The sequence below is a fragment of the Peromyscus maniculatus genome, chromosome 21, assembly GCF_049852395.1.
Source record: "Peromyscus maniculatus bairdii isolate BWxNUB_F1_BW_parent chromosome 21, HU_Pman_BW_mat_3.1, whole genome shotgun sequence".
Lineage (NCBI taxonomy): Eukaryota > Metazoa > Chordata > Mammalia > Rodentia > Cricetidae > Peromyscus > Peromyscus maniculatus.
In genome coordinates this window covers 14,665,407-14,685,721 of record NC_134872.1, presented here as the reverse complement: position 1 = coordinate 14,685,721, position 20,315 = coordinate 14,665,407, and the positions used below count along the sequence as shown (strand labels likewise).

General features: G+C 38.9%; 1 protein-coding gene across 3 annotated transcripts in view; it reads left to right on the top strand.

Moving 5' to 3' along the window:
• Positions 1–20,315, top strand: part of Pcdh15 (protocadherin related 15) — a 1,435,956-nt gene that overhangs the window by 1,116,225 nt on the left and 299,416 nt on the right. For all 3 annotated transcript variants that reach the window (XM_042266444.2, XM_076556997.1, XM_076556998.1), the window contains 3 exons: positions 9,684–9,890; positions 17,198–17,332; positions 18,915–19,064. In XM_042266444.2, the coding sequence (XP_042122378.1) occupies positions 9,684–9,890; positions 17,198–17,332; positions 18,915–19,064 (492 nt within the window). The remainder of the gene's footprint in view (positions 1–9,683; positions 9,891–17,197; positions 17,333–18,914; positions 19,065–20,315) is intronic.

Sequence of the window (20,315 nt, the reverse complement as noted above, 5' to 3'; positions counted from 1 at the left end):
TATATAGTAGATCTCTCTCTCTCTCTCTCTCTCTCTCTCTCTCTCTCTCTCTCTCTCTCACACACACACACACACACACACACACACACACACACACACACACACATTGAAAAGAAGCCATGATTTCAAGAGGGATCCATGAAGTACATGGGGTGGATTAGACTCTAATCATTAGAGGGAAGAAAAGGAAGGGTAAATTATATAGTATTTCACTTAACATTAGATTTAAATGATGCTTTTCTCAAAGTGAAATGATTGATAACCAATTGTACAAGAGGTGTGGGCAGAGTTAACTTACCCTGCTCAACTGGGGCCTGTTTTCAGTGAATTAGCCTTCACCACTTGTTAGACTTTATAATACAGGTTGAAATGCCAGAGTCATGTTTTCTAAAAGAGTATAGTGTGGATGTGTCAGGTCATGGTAACATTTTGTTCGCTTGCTTGCTTGTGAAGTAGGGACTCATTGTAAACTTGCCTGGCCTGGAACTCACTATGTAGACCACACTGGCCTTGAACACACTGAGATAGCCTGCTTCTTTCTCTTGAGTGTTGGGATTAAATGTTTGTGCCTCCACATCTGCCTTGTGAGATTAGAAGGCAAATCTCAGAACACCAGTCATTGAATATGGATTTCTATTCATTTATAAGGGAAAGGAATTTGAGTGCAGCCTATATGAGTGCATATGTGTATGTCTATGTTTGTGTGTGCATGTATATATGTACATATGTTTGTATATTTAGCAAAACTAACCACTATTGAGCAGGTCTGAGTTCTAGATGCTGTTCAAAGTTTTGAACATATCATGATGCAGAATCATCATGTGATAGTAATGTCTTGTACATTATAATTTTCTGTGACACAAGAGTGTTGAAGGACTCACCCCAGTTGTGAGCTTTGTTAGATGTGGACCGAAAGATAAGTATTGTTTTATCTACCCCAGTTTTTCATGTTATATAATTGATTGGTTTTGCAGTAACCTATACTCTCCTTTCTAAAGTAAATGCTCTCATAGCCAGGACCACCAATCTGTGCAGGGGTGGACTTGCACTTGGGTAAGAACCATTAGCATCAAAAGAATAATAAAATTGCCATACACCTTCAATTTTTGAGGACTTTTATTTTTTGGTAGTGATTGTTCTTTTGAGACAGGTTGTCAGTGGCCCAGGATATCCTTAAACTCTTGTTAAGTAACCGAGGATTGAACTCCTCATTGTCACACCTCCACTTCCAAAGTGCTAAAATTACATCCATTTATCAGCATACCAAGCTTTGTGAATTATATTCTATGGTAAGCTTTTTTATAGTAAATGGCAAGATGGTAAATATTTTAGTAATATTTTAGGAGTTTCAAAGTGCTATAAAAAGGTAAAGGAAGGAAATCTAGTAGAATATCGTGTTAATTAACAAGGTGGTCAAATAGGCCATGGGTCAAAAACATTTGATCCATGTAATGTCTATGAGAAGAGGATTTCAGAAGAGGAAAGATCTAGATGGTTCTAATCTAACAGCATTGTTGGATGTCATTGGCACCACATGGGGCAGCGAGCCAGAACATAGTATCCAGATCTTGTCGGACCTGGGGTAACCTGGAACTCACTGAAGTGAGAAATAAAAGTTGGACCTGCCTAGGCTCAGTGAGCTGGGCTCTGCTGACTCCCTATGGGAGACCTTAATTTGGAGGATGTGGGCTTGGGAAAGAGGGCTAGGGGTGGGAGGAGGGAGGAGGGGGGGTCTGTGGATAGCAAGAGGAGTGAGTAGAAAATTTCTTAATAAAGAAAAAAAAAGTGGAACTGGAAACAGCTCAGTGGTAATGTGTTTGCTTAGCATGTGCAAGCTCTTCATTCCATAGTCTACATGGAACCAGAAAAAAAATGAAAAACTAGGGAATTATAAAGATAGTACTGTTAGTTGACCAAGTCAAGTTGTCATTATGAGAATGTTCAATGGTCAAGCCAAGAACTAGGCTGAAAAGTTTAAATAGCCCATAGGAGAAGGTAGCAGTTGGATCATGATGGATAGAAGCATTTGTATTCTGTGTTTTATGGTAATCATCACTGAATTTTTAGACATGAGACTTGAGGGGAAGTAGGGAGAAAGATGACCTCAAGGCTCTCGGCTTCAGAAACTGTCAATAAGAAACTGCCATCAAAGAATAAAAACACTGCATGGTATTGATTGGTTGGCGTTGGGCTTAGATTTACCTTTTGTCAAGTTTCTATCTGATATCTGTTCCATTAGATATCTGTTGGATGTCCAAGCAGCATTATGAAGTACACAGTTGGTAAGCTGTATCACATCCCTCCCCTCGGGGCTCAGGGAACCCTGTGGAAGAAGAGGATGAAAGGGTGTAAGAGCAAGAGGGGATAGAGGGCACCAAAGAAACAAGGCCTCTTAAACACACCTTGACTGAAGCGTGCATGAACTTAAAATGACTAGGGTAGCATGCATAGAGCCTGCCCAGGTCTGGACCAAATAGGGTGCTAAAACTGAAAGGAAAAGTAGGCAAAGCCCCATTCGCTAGCCCAGGAGTGATCTCCAATTGATAACCATTCACAAATGAAGGTTAAGTTTTCTCCAAAGGAGTCTTACTGGGGAAAACAAACGATTTTTTTTTCTCAAATTGTATTGATTCTCTGTGGATTTCACATCATGCATCCTGATCCCAATCATTTCCCAGTTCCCTAGCTTCTGCCCTCTGCCCATGCAACACCCCCCTCAAAAAAAAAAAAAAAGAAAAGAAAAGAAAAGAAAATCCAAACCATAAAAAAAGAAAAAAAGAGAAAAAATTTTGTTGTGGAAGCTGTAGTGTGGCCTGTTGAGTAACATAATTTGCCCTTTAGTCCATTTATCTTTACTTGTAAGGGTTCATTGCTATGAGTCCTTGGTCTATTTCAAGGCCTCTGGCTTCTGCTACACCACCTATACTGGGCTCTCTCTGGGGCTCCTTTTGGATACCCTGTTGTCCTATGTCATGGAGATACTGTAGTTTGAGATCTGTAGGTTAGTCTCCTTCACATGCTTCAACAGTTCATAGATGAGGTGGATGTTGGGGTGGGCTAACTCATAGTCCTGGTTCTGGGCCTGGGTGGTAGCTGGATTGGTCAGTCTGCTTTCTCTCATCATCACTACCCAGGTGAGATCTCCAGCACTGCTTCAACTTGCTCACCCAATACAGCCTGCAGCTAGAGTCAGAGCTAGATTTTCTGTTCTCAGGTCCCCAGATCTGACCCACTCACACTCATACCACCAGGGTCAGCTCTACTCTTTTACCCAGGTGAGGTGCAGGGCCCTCTCTCCTGACTGATGCAAGGGGTATATGGGGATGGAGGTGGGGGTGCCAGCTCTCCTGCTCTCATGCCCTCAGGGCTGGCTCACCTAGATCCAGACAACAGGGTCAGCTTTACTGTGCTGCCCAAATGGGGTGCAGAGACCACAGGGATGCCAGGGGTCTGGCCTGTAACCTGTGGCCAGGTGGGTGTCTGAGGGTCATGCCACTGCCAAGGCTATGCTGTTTAGAGTGGCCTGTGCTCTCACACAGAATCATGATGTTGATAGAGCCAGGGTCTGAGCCGATGTCCATGGTTCCTGTTACCACTGAGAGCCATGGACTGATTGCAATCTGGTCTGCCACCTGAGATCACCTTGCTGTCTGAGGGCCATGCTGCTGTGGGGGCCATACTGATCTGGGTGACTTGTGCTGCCACCTGGGGCCATGGAGACATAGTCCAGCGCTGCTGTGGAGGGCCATGTCAAGGTCTGTGGCCCTGCAGCGTCATGGCTCCCATTACCACTGAGGGCTCTGCAGATGCCCAGGGTCTGGTCAGAAACCTGGGATCTCATTGGTGGTAGAGGGCCATGCTGCCACCAGGGCCATACTGATCTGAGTGGCCTGTGCTGCTATTGGGGACATGATGATGTCTGGGCCTGAGCTGCTGCCAGGAGCCATGTCTGGGTCCATGGTCCTGCTGCAGCTGGGGTCTGTGATGAAGTCCATGGCCAGTGTTAGCACAGGAGATCATAGGAAGCACATGTGTGGAAATCTGCGGGCTGCACTAAGCTAGATCTGCCCTTCACTGGTCCTGGGATGAATGGCCCAGCCTCTTGCTGAAAACAAACTACTTTGAAGGGTAGGCTGCATATCCAGCAGTAGATGGCCAACAGAAAACAAACCCAGTGGCATCTTTGGAGGTTCTTTGTCACATAATGTCATGTCAAGGTTTTCTCTCTCTCTCTCTTCCTTCCTTCCTTCCTTCCTTCATTTATTTATTTATTTATCTTCCTTCTTTCCTTCCTCCTGTTTGCTTTATCTTTTTAACTTTTCCTCTTTCCTTCTCTTTTTAACCCAATATGTCCTTTGTATATACATTATGGCTTCCGGTTTTCTGTTTTTATGGGATTCCTGAGCATGTGAGCAAATGGTTCACTGCATCTCACCTGGTTCTTGTCTTTCCTTGGGTTCTTTTCCTTCTGTTTGCTTGTTTTATCCTATTCTGATGTGTTTTTTACCTTATAATATTATATTATATTTTATTATTATTCCTTAGAAGCCTGTTTATTTTCTAATGAGAGACAGAAAGGGAGGTGAATCCATATGTCAAAGGTGTGGAGAGAAACTGGGAGACATGGAGGGAGGGGAAACCATAATCAGGCTATATTATATAAAAATATGTTTTCAAATAAGAAAAAAATAAACACTAGCTTAGAAATGTATAAAAGTCATATTTTTATTGTTAAGAGTTATCACTTTGCCAACTTTTGGTTGGCACTATAAATAAAGTCCTTTTCTAGTTAGTAAGTCATTTAATTGGGAAGGGAATAAGAAAAGTTGTTATAAGAAATTTTTTTGTGCACACACACTAAATAAGTAAATATAAAAGGAAAAAAGAAAAGAAATACATTCTCCCTGGTACCATAGGAAAGGAATCTATTCTCTTTTTGTGGAACATTTTTAAATGTTTTTTTTTTATATATTATGCTTTTAAAGTTTATCATATCTATGTGTTAAATTACTCACCACTAACCAGCATGGAAAGAGTTTAAAAAACATTGTGCCACCACATGCCTGTAACCCCAGCCCTTTACAGGCTGAGGCAGGACCATTCCTCAGAGTTTACAGCCAGCCTGGGCCAAAAGTAAGATGCTGTCTCAAAAGCCAGTGGTGTGTGTGTGTGTGTGTGTGTGTGTGTGTGTGTGTGTGTGTGTGTGTGTTGATGTCCATTTGTGTTTGTACCTGCAGGTATGTGCGTGATCATGACTGTGTGTGCATACATGTTGAGGACAAAGATTAATATTTGGTATCTTCCTCAGTCCTCATCGTGCATTTTGAGCCAGAGTCTCTCACTGAACCTGGACCTTCCTGGTTTGGCAATGCTAGCAGGGCAGTGAGTCCTGGTTACCCTCCTGTTTCCCCTTTCCCAGTGCTGAGGTTAGAGGCATACATACCCCACTGTGTCTGTCTTTTCATGTGGGTGCTGGGAATCAGCAGTGTTCCCCACACATAGCAAGAACTGTACTCACTGAGACATCTCACCAGCCCTCAAATCTGCTGTTCAAATGCGCTTTTCTACTTCTAACCACGCGCTTGTCAATGTTAATAATTTTACTTTACAAGAGTAAATGGCTGTAAATGCTACCATTTTCATCTGTCTTTCTCTCTCAAAAAACCTCTCATCCCTTCTGATTGCCACCTAATAGGATAAATCAGATTCCTAAGAACCCTTGGCCTGCTAAAGAACAAAGTGTAATACTGTTGCTTTTCGGCCGGGTGGTGGTGGCGCATGCCTTTAATCCCAGCACTTGGGAGGCAGAGGCAGGCAGATCTCTGTGAGTTCGAGGCCAGCCTGGGCTACCAAGTGAGTTCCAGGAAAGGCACAAAGCTACATAGAGAAACCCTGTTTGGAAAAATGAAAAAAAAAATACTGTTGCTTTTCAATGCTACATTTTAACTCTAACTGAAGAGGAAGTGTGTATCTTCTTATGATTTCCTTTCCCAGTTTCTCCCATCCACTTTCCTATTGTTATTATTCTGTAAGTTTAGAGAACTTGCAGTGAATTTCCTTGTACAGTTTCTCACACATCTGGAGACATCTCAGCCCAACCTGCCTTAAATAGCACATAGCATTGAACATGGACTAACATTCTCTGCTTTTTTCCCAATGTAGAAGCTTATGGTTTGATATCTAGAGAGGCAAATGGCCTAAGAATAAAAATGTGGGCTTGGACACAGATCACTAGACATGGGTCTGCCGTGCTTCCGATAGAACTGAAGGTGTAAGAGCAATCCAAAAGCATTAGTCATTATTATAACAAATCAATATCTGTATAACAACCAGTAAAAAAATTTCATATGATGCTTTTCCAAGCTATGGGTACAGTGGGAATTAAGTTGTTCTGAAGAATCTAATTTGAGTTTTAGTTTTCTTCTCACTGAATCACTTTGTTTTCATGAAGCAAATAATACATGTTTTCCCAGCTTCACAGCTGGTAGTAAAAGCTAATGACACAATCTGAATATGGAATACAAGCCTCTTGCATTATTATACAGTTGTGCAGTTTCCCTCATTTTCCCCCACATTAAAAATATGTATGTGTTTGTCTGATGAGGGAAATAGATTATACAATTTGCAAGTTATCATACCATTGTTGGTATCTCTGGACAACACTTAGTAACTATTAGAACAAGAGAGTAAAACAGAGAGAAAAAAAATCCTGTTAAGAATGGGCCGTGTGTATGAACTGCTCCATGCCCACAGGCCTGACACAGAGCATCTCTGCCTTTAGCAGGCCATGATGCTGGATGGGAGCCCTATGGTTGAACCATTGGTTTCTATCATGATGGAGTATATGCTGGTTATACACTGCATCTCCATTTCTTTTTGGCTATAAGTGCCTATCTCCTGATGTGCATCCCATGAGCTCCTAGAACTTCCGTGGCTCAGTACAATTAATCCCATTCCCTGAAAGTACAGTGAGCTCTGAACTGATGATGTAAGCACCACCCACATCTGTGTGAAAAAGCCACGGGTTGGTTCTGGGGTCACCCTCATTAAGGAGTGGAGCTCAAAACACCTTATGCCAAGGACTACTTTGGCATTCTACTGCTGAGTGACAATGTAAAGACACAAAATAACTGTATAAAAGAGAAACTAACCTTAAAGTAGGGGCAATATAATAAGTTAAAATACATAAGGAAGTTTCTCAATGCAGTGTATAACATTTGGCTGTCCATTTACTAGTTGTCATGCTTTAAAATTAGTAATTGTGACATTCATAACATCTTAAATGTGAGTGATAGTCCCATGTAGTAACAGATCCTGGGGATTTTCTTGAAACAAAGTCATCAGTTCTACTTAACCCCAGTGGGGCTTATTATTCATCTTCTTATTCGATGGAAATGTTAAATAAGAAAAGTTTATGTTAGAAGCCTATGTAGCTAGAGTTTTCCTGCCTTGCCCACAGTCAGGACAAATCTTTGTCACCCGCCAGTCCCACAGCCGCTCAGACCCAACCAAGTAAACACAGAGACTTATATTGCTTACAAACTGTATGGCCGTGACAGGCTTCTTGCTAACTGTGCTTATAGCTTAAATTAGTCCATTTCCATAAATCTATACCTTGCCACGTGGCTGGTGGCCCACCGGCATCTTCACATGCTGCTGGTCATGGCGGCATCTGGCAGTCAGTCCTTCTGCCTTCCTGTCCTTTTATTTCTCCTCCCTGTTAGTCCCGCCTATCCTTCCTGCCTAGCCACAGCCGATCAGGTTTTATTTATTGATCAATCAGAACAACTTGACATACAGACCATCCCCCAGCACAGCCAAGTGCAGACCATCTCAGACACCTGCACTCAGGCCCATGGTCCTAATCATCCTCTATGTGGACCTGCTGGGTAACGCCACAAAGAACCCAAGAAGGGCTCCCACAGGACATACAAAACATCCCACAGCAAGCCTAGGTTTGGGATATGAGGGCAATGTGATTACCACATGTGACTCCATTGATTGCCAGGATGAATTCTGCTGGTCTTGGGGGCTCAGTGGGTATTTCTTTCTTCTCTTACCATTCCATGTCCTTTAGAACTGGAGGAGAAATAGCTCCCCCCCAAAAAAAAAACAAATGGAAAAATAAGCACATATATTAGTACGGTTTTATCCAAGTATACTTGAGTAATATATTTCCAATAAATAACCTTAGGAATTATTGAACTACTAAAAATTATGGTGGAATTTTCTTTCACTTGTAGCTGTGATTTTTCAGGTCCTTTTCTGAGTGACAAATGCAGCTTCAACCTATTAATTTAGGGAAGACAGTTACTGGGGACCGTGCCATGACAAAATGCACAGTGCCAGATTCATGCCAACCACATGAATCTCGTATAGTTCTGGCCTTTGGAGTCTGAGGACAAGGCCCTGGCAGGCTCGTTTTGCCAAGGGTACATCCTCTCCGATTTGGTACCTCTGTGCTGTGCTCTCATGTGGAGGCAGAAGCCCAGGGTTCTTCTAGGGTCTTTGCGTGTTTGTTTGTTTGGGGAGATGGTTCTTCCTGTATAGCCCAGGCTATCCTAGAACTCTTATCCTCGAGTGTAACATGAATCTTAAAAGTTCTTATTAATAAAATCAAACCTGGGCCAGGTATTGGGGTCAATGCTGGTATATCAGATAAAACAAGCCACAGCTAACCTCACCTGGCCAACTTCTCAGCTGGTCTTGTTTCCTCAGACTGGAAGCTTCTGTGTCCTCATCCCAATGGCTCTCAGCTGAACTGCTGCTAGAAGCTTAACCAGTCAAAATTCTTAACCAGTCAAATGCTTCTAGTTTCTTGTCCTCATGCCTTATATACCTTTCTGCTTTCTACCACTGCTCCCTGGGATTAAAGATTTGCTTTCTGGGATTAAAGGCGTGATGAGTCACCATGCTTGTCTGTATCCTTGAACACATGGATTTCTGCCTCTGGAATGCTAGGATTAAAGGCATGTGCTACCACTGCCTATCCTTTATGTTTAATATTGTGGCTGCTCTGTCTCTGACCCCAGATAAGTTTATTAGCATGCACAATATTTGGGAGAATACAATACCACACTCGAGAATCTATCAAACAGTTCTGAGATGGCAGGCCAGCCTCCTCAGGGCCACATGGGGCCTCTCTATTCAGGACAATAATTTCACTGATAGAGGCTGAACATTTGTCAAGGTATTCATCCCCAAAGCCACACCCCTTACTCCCTTTTAGGTGAGGAATTTAATATATCACTTTGGGCATACACACATTCATGGGACACCAGGCAGTTAATCTCCGGTGTGGAATAAGAAGATATTGAGAAGACAAAAGAAGAGAAGGTTTTTATTTGACTGATAAATCTCTTTTTTCTGTATCCTTGAGTTATCGACAATTCAATTCTAATTCACCTTTTGTATTTCTAATTGTATATTAAGACACTTATCTCTTTACTGTATACAGTATTGCAATAGTTTATTATAGTCATTTTTCTGAAATGAATACTGGGTTTGAAAAAAAGGCAAGTAAGCGATAAAGGCTCTCTACTTCCATTTCTCATTTATGTTTGCTAACACTTGTTAGAGCAGTTTGCCTTGCTGCAAGAGTCCTATGGTAAAGAAAGTCTATGCCTATGGCATGAAAGAGTCACTCCAGAGGATATCACAGCCATTCTTCCTTTAATTTACAGGCTGAGCAGGACAATGGCCACCCACTTCCTGCCTTTGCTAGTCTACACATCGAAATACTGGATGAAAACAATCAGAGCCCATATTTCACAATGCCCAGCTATCAAGGGTACATCCTGGAATCTGCCCCAGTGGGAGCCACCATTTCTGAGAGCCTGAACTTAACCACTCCTCTGAGAATCGTAGCTCTGGACAAAGACATAGAAGACGTAAGTTCCATGAACATCTTTGCTATTGTTTGTTGATATCCTCTTCTTCTATATATGTTTATAGGAAGTAGTACAAAAATAACAGCTGCACAAAACACAAAGCAGAGACTAAACAAAGTTGGTGTAGTTAATCTTAGTTCTACAGTTCAATTCCTTATCAGAGGTATTTTTAAACGTGTGTTTCGTTTAATTGCTGTTCTTCGATGTAGCTGTTCTGCATATGAAAGCCAATGAATTGTTCACTTGGTGCTTGCTAAATCACCAGGGTGATCTTTTGTGTTAATATAAATTGAAAGCTGTTTGATATAGTTTGTGATAGGGAAAATAATGACATTATAAAGTGAACATAAAATCATGAGAGGAGGACTAAGGAGGGAGACGCTTCCTGGCACATGGGAAGACCTCAGTTCAGCTTCTGAGCACTCACATAAAGAAAGTAGCCAGTAAGTGATCTCCAGACCAGTGAAATACAGCTAACAATAAGGTGTGGAGGAAATGCCAGATTTTCCCCTCTGGCCTCCATGCCTGGATGCACACCCATACACCGGCAAGTGTTCATGCATTCCACACATACAGAGATGCAGGTGTATTTGCACACCACATACATATACCATATGTGCACACACATGTATCACACATACATACACACAAATAAATAAGTAAATAAATAAATAAAACAAAAAAAGTAGAAACCAAAAAAAATGTGAATCAACCATTTAAAAAAAAAAATTCCAAAAGCAGCCCAGACTAGCATCTTGGGATTCCCTTCCACTGTGATGACAGGTTATTAAAGAAGATATCTTGGGGGCCATTGGCCCATGCATACTTCCAGCTGGTAGCTGGTGAGGCTTCTATTCCTTCAGGTCCCATCTGGCTGACTTCTGGTCTTGTAGTATAGACCTTGTTGGTATGAGGGGAAAACAGTCTAGCTAGGCAAAATGAGAGTAATTTATCCCATTAGCCACAGAGATTTTATATGAAGACTGGACAGAAAATTCATGTGAAACAACTCAGCATCCTTTAGGAACTGGCAGAGCAAGGAAGCTTGACATCATTTTCTATAGCAGTAGTGAATGTAACATCTTTGTAGCCAATCAGCTAATACAACACTAATAATGAAAGCAAGCTGCCAGTGGAAACGTGGAGCATACCAGAGTCATGAGGAGGCATGAGGTCCCAGAGCTGTCCTGATCCCCTAAAATCCACTTTGAACTCTTCATCTTTCTGCTTCCACCTCACAAGCCCTGGGATGACAGGCCCGTACCACAACACATGACTTGAATTTTTAAAAATTTTGATTGACAAATATAGATATCACATTTGGCTAAATGGACAGCACTGTTCTAGAATGTCCTTAAATTTTTCATCACTGCAGTCACAAGAAGACACAAAGTTCTTCCGGTCGGCTGAGACTGGCAACTCCTGTGTTCCCTTCCCCCATACATCTCTTCCTTCTCAATGTTCTCTTTATCTTTATGCTTGCCCTTCTGATTCTCGTCTAACTCTCTGGTCCTTCTTCATTTCTTCTACTCTTAATCTTGAATCACATATTTAACCACAGTCCTGTCAAGTTTGTTGTCTCTGCTTGAAAGCACAGTGAATGTCCCATCTCAAAAATCCTCTTATTTTAGAAAGGGACATTGAGTGACTTTTCAAAAACTCAAGACATGACTATATGACACTTCAAAGGACTTTGATATTATTTTTTAATTAAACCTTTAGGTTAGAATACATACTAGATTTCTTTGTAGTTAAGATATTTTGAGACATGTGTTGCTCTGTAGAGGAATACCCAGTCTCATGCAAATGGCACTTCTTGTTACCTGAAAACTTTCCCATCTTCAATTTCTGAAACTTCCTGCTGGCCCTATACAATCACGGCATGTTTCACATTTGCCAAGCTACGTCTTAGCTAAATGATTTTGCTGTATTTTGTATGACTTAAGGGGTTTTATCCTATTTTATATAAACTGTTTTGGCTAGCTAACATTTTTTTGTTGTTTGTAATTCATCTCTGGGGGTTCCTCATTCAAGAATCTTTTTCTTTCCTAGTCCAAGCTGAGACGAGCGTCCCTTTTTAGTGTATTTCTCTAACACACTTTCGATTCTGAAATATCAGTCTTTCCCCTTCACTAAGCTGAAATTTCTTTATGATATATCTCATGCCCTGATAACTTGTTTATTTTTCACACCACTTCCCATCCCTTGATAGATTTTTATAACTCTCCAACATACTGATAAACTCAGGCATGATTGAAGGAATGAGGACATCCAGTGACATTGAGTTAGTCAGTTCAGGGACTCACTACATATCCCTTTCAATGGTTAGTCCCCTCTAATTCTTGGAGAACTCTTTACCATATTGACATGAGCTATTTACTCACAACTCATCCATTATTTTTTAAGTCTACATTCACTGGAACACAAAATAGACATTTATGCGTTTGAAAATGGATATTTGACTGAATCATCTGTGTTTGTTGTTTTTTCAAACAATCTTTTTGGTATTTTTTAACAAGAAATTAGTTTGTTTCTAGGAGTTTCAGAATATCTACATTACAAAAATAAATAACAAGATTATTGCAACTTGCTGTGAAACTATTTACTACCTGGTAAGACCAACTTGCTCTGAGAGGAGCCAGAATTGAGAATAGCCAGCACAAGGGAAAGGGTCTAATAATCTTATAGAAATGAGAAACCTCAAGAAGATGTTACTGATATCAAGAGATTGGCCTCAAGCAAGGGGAGCCAGGACTCACTGCAGGAATAGATTCCTTTGGACAGCTTCAGGAATAGTCAAGGCTAAGGGCACATGCCAACTGGACCCATTCCTACAGATGGTAAATTACATCCTACAGATGGCTTTTTCCTTCTACTAGGAAAAAGTGAGACAAGATTTTAGGAAATAAGAGCCAAACTTTCTGGGTTATAGTGCCATTCATATAGTATGGATGTGGAGTTTAAAAAGCACCCTGAGCATCCTTTGTAAGACTGAAAAATTACTAAAGAGAACACCCTTCTATCAATCTTTATTTTTCATAGATCAACATGCACACACACATGAAATGCTTACTTACATCAGTTAGCAGTACAGCCAGTATAGTTTTGAAATAGCCCTCCCTGGAAGAACATCAAGAAATGCACAAGGTCTACAACAGAACTGAGGCTACTATGCTTCCAGAGGCAGAGCCAGAAAAAGCTGAGCACTGAACTTCTCTGTAAGAGCCCCTGAGGTGACAATCAGCGATTATTCAGTAGCTTGTTTAATGATAGTGATTCACTAACAATTCAATGTAAGTGTTGATGTTTTAAGATATTTAATCAATGTATTTTTCAAGGTATTATGTACTGATAAATAGATACTTATAAAAATGTAATTCTATCATATATATGTATATATATATATATCAAAGTGCAAAGAAAAATGATTGTATATCTCATGGACAACGTTGTTAGCTTAAGCAAACTTCATTTATTTTCTCTACTATTGTGTATTTATGTGCATTGGGTAGGCATGACCTTTATGCTTACCATGTTTATTTTGTGTCTAATTTACATATAGGTGCCACCTGGTGGAGTTCCTGTAGGTACTAGGTTGTTGGTTTTGTGATTGCCAGTTGCTGTGGATCATTTCTAGTTCTTTTTCTTTCTAAATAAAACTTTATTATCACTTACTAATATAAGTGATAATTTGGTCAACAAATAGTAGGTTAAATGTTATTTAAATATTGGTGGTTTCTAAGTCTGTCATGGACATTGGGAATTCATCATGCAATTTCTTTCTAAAAGGTTCTAAATTTGAGATGAAGGAGTATTGATCTAAGTACTTTAGTTCTCGATTACTAATTAATTAAAACTGACAAGTTAGATTAAATTTCTAAAATTTCCTGTCGTTCTTTGTCATGTGTATATATGCACATGAATATGCATACATGTATCTGGGCACATAGATAGGCATGTTTTATGTGCACATATGCAAGCATGCATATCATCTTGCATGCATTTGGTAATATTTTGAATCATTAAAATGTCTGTTCCCAAATCTTATATACAGCCATGTGAACGCAGATCTATAAATGAAGTTTTATTTGATATTTTATTTTATATTCAAATGTATATTTATCTTTTTGTATATACATTTATTTTTATATTGATTTTTTTCCTATTTTTGTGAGTGGATTGGAGTTTATTTTACCCTACCTCAAACAATTTCCAAAGCAATATACTAATAAATCATATATTTGGTGTATATTGCATGGTGTTTTAGGGTAAAATAAATTGTATCTTATGTGACAGAAGGAAATATTATCCATTAATAAATTCTATATTTAACAAACCAAAGTTCATTTTAGAGTCACATAGACATGACTGCTACATGAACTCTCCTGGCCTTGTGGAAAATGAGATCAGAGTATCCTGTGTGTATTCATAAAATCCCCTGGCTATGTGGAAATATATGTCCATTCATATCTTATTCAGTGAAGACCAGTTGTCTGGACATTTATATGGTCCAAGGCAATGCAAACCCACCAATGTTTCCTAAACTTAACTCTGTAACTCTATGAAAATTCAATTATCCTTAAAAAAACCAAAACTGTGATATTATGATGCAGTTGGTCAAAGGAAGATCTATACTTTATGAGAAAAGGAATATTTAACATACATATTGTTTTTTGCCAAAATTTTGGCATATTTAAAATGTTTCTCGTCAAGAAAGATGAAACTTTTAACTATAAAATTCTTAAAGCATTAGTGCTGTTTATGTTGAAACACATACACTGGAATTTGATGCTGATCATGACATTTCTACTTAAGTCATCAAAAACTTAATGTATTTTATAATTCAGCATTAACCTTAAAAATCAATCTAAAATATTAACACTTAAGTGACAATTTGCTCAGTATTTCCAACTCTGTCATAAATGTGTATTTTTGAAAGATCACTAAGTAATTTAGCGATAACATTTGCATATACGTTATAGAGATTTAAAAGGTTCCTGTTGTAAAAAATTATATATAAATATCAAGGAATGCTCTGTTGTAGTAACAGACTAACCGCAGAACAGAGCAGAGTGAGCTGAAGTGTGTCCTGTGACATGACAGGTCCATGTGAGGCAGTAAAGGTCAGCTCTAGGATACACTGCCTCCATCTACAGTCAGTTTCTTCGGAGAGGCTCAGCCCCTGTTGCTCTGAGATGATAAGAACCTCTCTGGTGTTACTGTAGCTGGAGAACTGTGTGTGCTGATTTCCATTTAGCAGCATCAGATGTGGAAAATCATTGTAGCCTCCAAAAATTGGTCAAAGCAAATGGTGTCATCTGGAATTAATTGTTTTACTACAGTCACATAAGCACATGCAGGGTGACAAGTTAATATTCATGGAAGTCTTATGTTGTCACAGTGCTGACATGTGAATGTATTAAGGAGTGTACCTCACAAATCTACAGTTGATGGAAGAGAATAAATTGAAGGAAAATGAAAGCACAAAAAGAGAAGTAAATAATAGAAAATATGAACCAGAAGGAAGAATTCCATTGTTATTAAACATATATATGTCAAAGCTCATGAACTTACATCACAGAAGCCTGGAGTCATGAATAAAATGTGTTAGGTAGCAATATCAGCAACACACTCAGAGAACAGAAAGATAATGTGAATTTTAAAGTACTGGAATTTGATAAAATTATAAGAATAAACTAAACATTCACTTATTTGTGAAACTGTAAGCTCACTAATTTTTATCATCTTTAGGTTAATAACTGAATTTCATCAAAATTGATACTGTTATTTGAGAAGAGTTTTCAAGGATGTTGGTCAAGATATAATCTTTCATAAATCATTTCTTTTTTAATTAACATAGTTCCTCAATCAGCTTAACCCACACCCACACTCTAGGCATATCAAAGTCCCTTTGAAGAGATCAGAGCATAGACTCCTGACTCTTTATGGGTTAATGGATTCGATTATCTAAAAATCAATAGACAAAAAAGTCAATCTCAATAACACTCCCCCTTTATTGTTCTGAGATGGAAAGAGTACACCAACCTGACCCCCAAAACATGGGCACAGAAGTGCACACAAACCTCAACGCATACTGTGTTGCAGGTTCAAATGAAGAACATCCATTTTGAAGAAATTTGAAATATATACAAATAACCACATGAGGGGGAGAATCTACTGATGAAAGCTTGTGGTTTAAAGTATGCCCACTTTTATATAAATAGTTATTTTCTCTTTCTACACAGGAAATTTAAAATGCAAGGTTTTATTTTTTTCCCAAATTAACACATGTGACAATCCCCCTGCTCTGCACTCCGTGATCAATACTTAGCAAAAGGCCTAGGGAACCTTTTGTAAACACATTAAACACCATACTATGATAATATTTTAGAGGAAGCACACATAAACATACTTGTCTCCCATATCACCCAGTTTTATAAGCCTACAGGGCACCAGATTCCCTGGATCCCCTTTCATTTCCTCCAGCTCCTTCCTTGTTCACTGTGCAAGCAGTAACCCAAGGACATTACATCGTGTCCATCCCTTCCCCAAACAGCAGTGAATGGTGTCTTACCATTGAAGGGGGATGAGCAAAACTGTGAAGGGTTTTCCGTGCTATGCTAATTATCTTAGTTCTGAATTTTAAAAAAAAAAATTCTCTATAGTATCATTTTCTCTAGGCTCTTTGACAGGCACAAGTGTTAAGTTTACATATATTTTCTAGCAAATCATCTGAAATATTTTAATTAAAATATTGTGTTTTCCTTTGAAGAGCTTTACAGTATTAAAATGAGACAGAAAATGCAAGCCTAATATTTATGGGTAATGAATAATGCATCACCAATTTTATTCCTGTTTTACATTGAAAGTGAGAGTAACACAGTAGCATGCATATGTTCAGTTTATTGCTATAAATGAAGTGACTATAAAATTTTACAGCTGAAATTCTAGGCTCCAATTTTCCTTTCTTCCTATTATTTCTTGTATCTTGGATCCAATACAGCACAGAAAGTTTTACATCAAATGACCAGCAGAAGTACATTCAATTAGCTTGTTTCCTGCTCTTTCTTACTGTAGTCTTTTCTGTTTTACATTAATTGTGCTAACACTTCAGTTCTCTGTAGCCCATGTTCTTGGATGGTTTTGGTTGCTTGTGAGTAAATGCTACTCAAATATCTCCTTTCCTATTAGGACTCTTTAATATAATGACATGTATTTGTAATAAATTTCAAAACTTAATTTTCAGGCCAATGAACTAAAAGTCCATTATGTGATCACCATTGTAAATGATATATTTTCTTTCAAAGACAAAAGATCCAGAGCTCCACCTTTTCCTGAATGACTACACCTCGGTCTTCACTGTTACACCCACCGGCATCACCCGCTACCTAACCCTACTTCAGCCTGTGGACAGGGAGGAACAGCAAACATATACCTTTCTGGTAAAATATTTCACATGTTTATATTATCACAGCTGAAACTGATATTAAAGTTGATAAGGTCAATGATTTGTGGGTAAAAACATGCTGTGTCAGGAAAAAGAGAAAATATCAATACATTCATTTTTTCCCTTTTACTCTATAAATGTGTGCCATTGGAGAATAATAATTGGAGAATGTGCCATTGGAAAACAGTATTATTATTTACTCACTAGAGAAAAATATTTTCAATCTTTGCCTTGCAGGAGTGAATGATATAAAGTGAAACCCAGCAAATAAAGCATTGTTTTAACTATTGTGGTGTGGATGCACTTTCAATTTCAGTGCTGTCTGAAGCAGATGGTTCTCAACTAGCAATGATTTCCTTCCTCCAGAGAGCACATGTTGATGTGTGGAAGGTGCTCCTGGCATATTCTGGTGGAAACAATGAGTGCTGTTGGATATCCATCCCACAGTGCACACAGGAGCCCAGCACCAGAGAGTATCTGCACCAGAATGTCAATAATACTGAGACAGAGACCTTGGGTTTGACTTATTAGAAGAGCAATGAAGGTCATTAGAGTTGTGGTTTGTAGCCATTTATCATGGTGTAGGAGATAAATGCACCATATATCATAGAGATCAAAGAAAGTTTATTATATCCAAATTCCCAAATGACGCAAAAGAGAAAAGTGGATGATACAAGAGCACACGTTATGGGGCTTACTTAGGAGTTCATTCTGGAAGAGCCCACTTTGCAGAAGACTGTAGCTTCCAGAAAGCCCAAATGACAATTACAACTCAGATATGTAGTAGATTTTCAAAGTCATTTAGGCAAGATGGCCAACAGATGGCTGCAGCACTCATGAGTGTTAGGTACTTCTAAAGTGTCAATAAGGTAATTAAGATATCTTGAGTAATGAATGTTGATGAATCGTTTATATCACCATTTTACATATTGATAGAATATTACATTGCATATCCAGGGCCTTCAGTTTCTTAATTAACATAAGAATGCTGATTGTGAAATAATTGTCTTATATGCAAATTCTATAATCATGAGGAAAGTTTTTCAGTTATGCATTAGGGAATAAATTTAACTGAGATTAGACATGTGGCTCAGTTAGTGAGGCACTTGTCCAGCATGCACGAGGTCCTAGGTTCAATCCCCATCATTGCATAAATCAAATGTGATGGTGGTGCATGCCTATCATCCCAATATTTAGGAGGTGGAAGTAGGAATATGAGACAATCAAATTCAAAGTCATCCTCAACTATATAACAAGTTTGAGGTCTGATGGAACTATAGAATTCCTGTCTCAAAAACAACAACAACAAATATATTTACTTTGAAGAGTCATCAATGTCATTGGTCCAATGTAAGCTTCTAAAATCATTCCATATCTCATTATTTAAAAATCCCTGTAACCATATGTGGAGCCCTCATAATTGCTTCTTAAAAGATTGAAACACTTTGGATATTTGTAATTTATATCTTACTAGTTCATTTTATTGAAAGCTTAGCATATTTTTAAATCACATAAAAAAAAGTATTAGCTTGTTGGAGTCACTTCTTTGCTCTTATGTTTATGTGACTTCTCCACAGATAACAGCATTTGATGGCGTACAAGAAAGTGAACCAGTTGTGGTCAATATCCGAGTGATGGATGCAAATGATAACACACCAACCTTCCCAGAAATCTCCTATGATGTCTATGTTTACACAGACATGAGTCCTGGGGACAGTGTCATTCAGGTAACTCCACTGAATGTGAGATACACTTACAGCAGGCCTTTCCAGAGCATCACACACTGATCTCCCAGGAAATGAAAATTACCTTCAGACATACAAATAGCACAGCTTTAGAGATTTTCTAGTTGATGTTAGTGTTTCAAATAAAAATAAACATCCTGGGCTGGCAACAGGATGGCTCAGTGGGTAAGAACACTTCATGCACAAAGCCACATATCTTATGTTTGATGCCCAGAAACCATGGTAGAAGGACTGAACCACAACAAGAATGTGCACACATGCATTCATACATCACACAAACACACACATACAAACACACAACACACACACTAACACTGAACATATAATACACACACACATATATGTATATGATGTAGCCACTACATAAAATTATTTGACTTGCTGGTGCTTGGTTTTTTAAAATTTAGCTTACTGATTATGATTAGTGTTCCATGACTTAATTTAAATATTCACATTACCTTTCACTGTCGTGGAAATGGGCAAAGCTTCCTTTGTTGACATATATAAAAGATTGCATTAATAAATCGTTAGGTTCCCATATTAGGTATTGCATGTCTAGATTAAAGTCAAATCATTACAGGAGAGAAATTTTAGATTAGATAGTAAATGGTTCTTTCAAGAACATGCGAATCAGACAAAATTATGCCCAAAATTGCAGTAGGCCTTTCCAGAGCATCACACACTGCTCTCCCAGGAAATGAAAATTACCTTCAGACATACAAATTTGGTTTTTCACATTTTATGTGCTCACATTTAAATAATTTACAAGCCAGTTTACAAATTCTTTTAGTATTCTGACTATTTGGAATACGGGTATAAAGACTTGATAATATCAATCAATGAGGATTTTTTAAGAATCTGAAGTGTAGTTGATTCCAGTATTTTCCAAGCCATCTGTTCAACCTTTTTCTGGGGAGCTTGTTAGGAAGACAGCCTCTAAGCTTCACTGTCGAGTTTCTAGATGTGCCTCCCAAAGGGCGACACATAGGTGATTAGCACCGAAAACTGAGTTCTCTGGGTTCAGCTCAGCAACCACGAAGAGACCGAGACCTAGACCTTCTCTGACCCTGAGGGTTAGACCTGACTAGATTAAGCCACTTTCAGGCCAGGGAGGCCACCATCCTGTATACTCATTACAGGATCTGGCAACAAATTATTGTAAATGACTTATACATACTGAGCAATGACAAAATAAGCAGTGTTAAATGCTGGTGCCTAGTTTGTCATAGATAG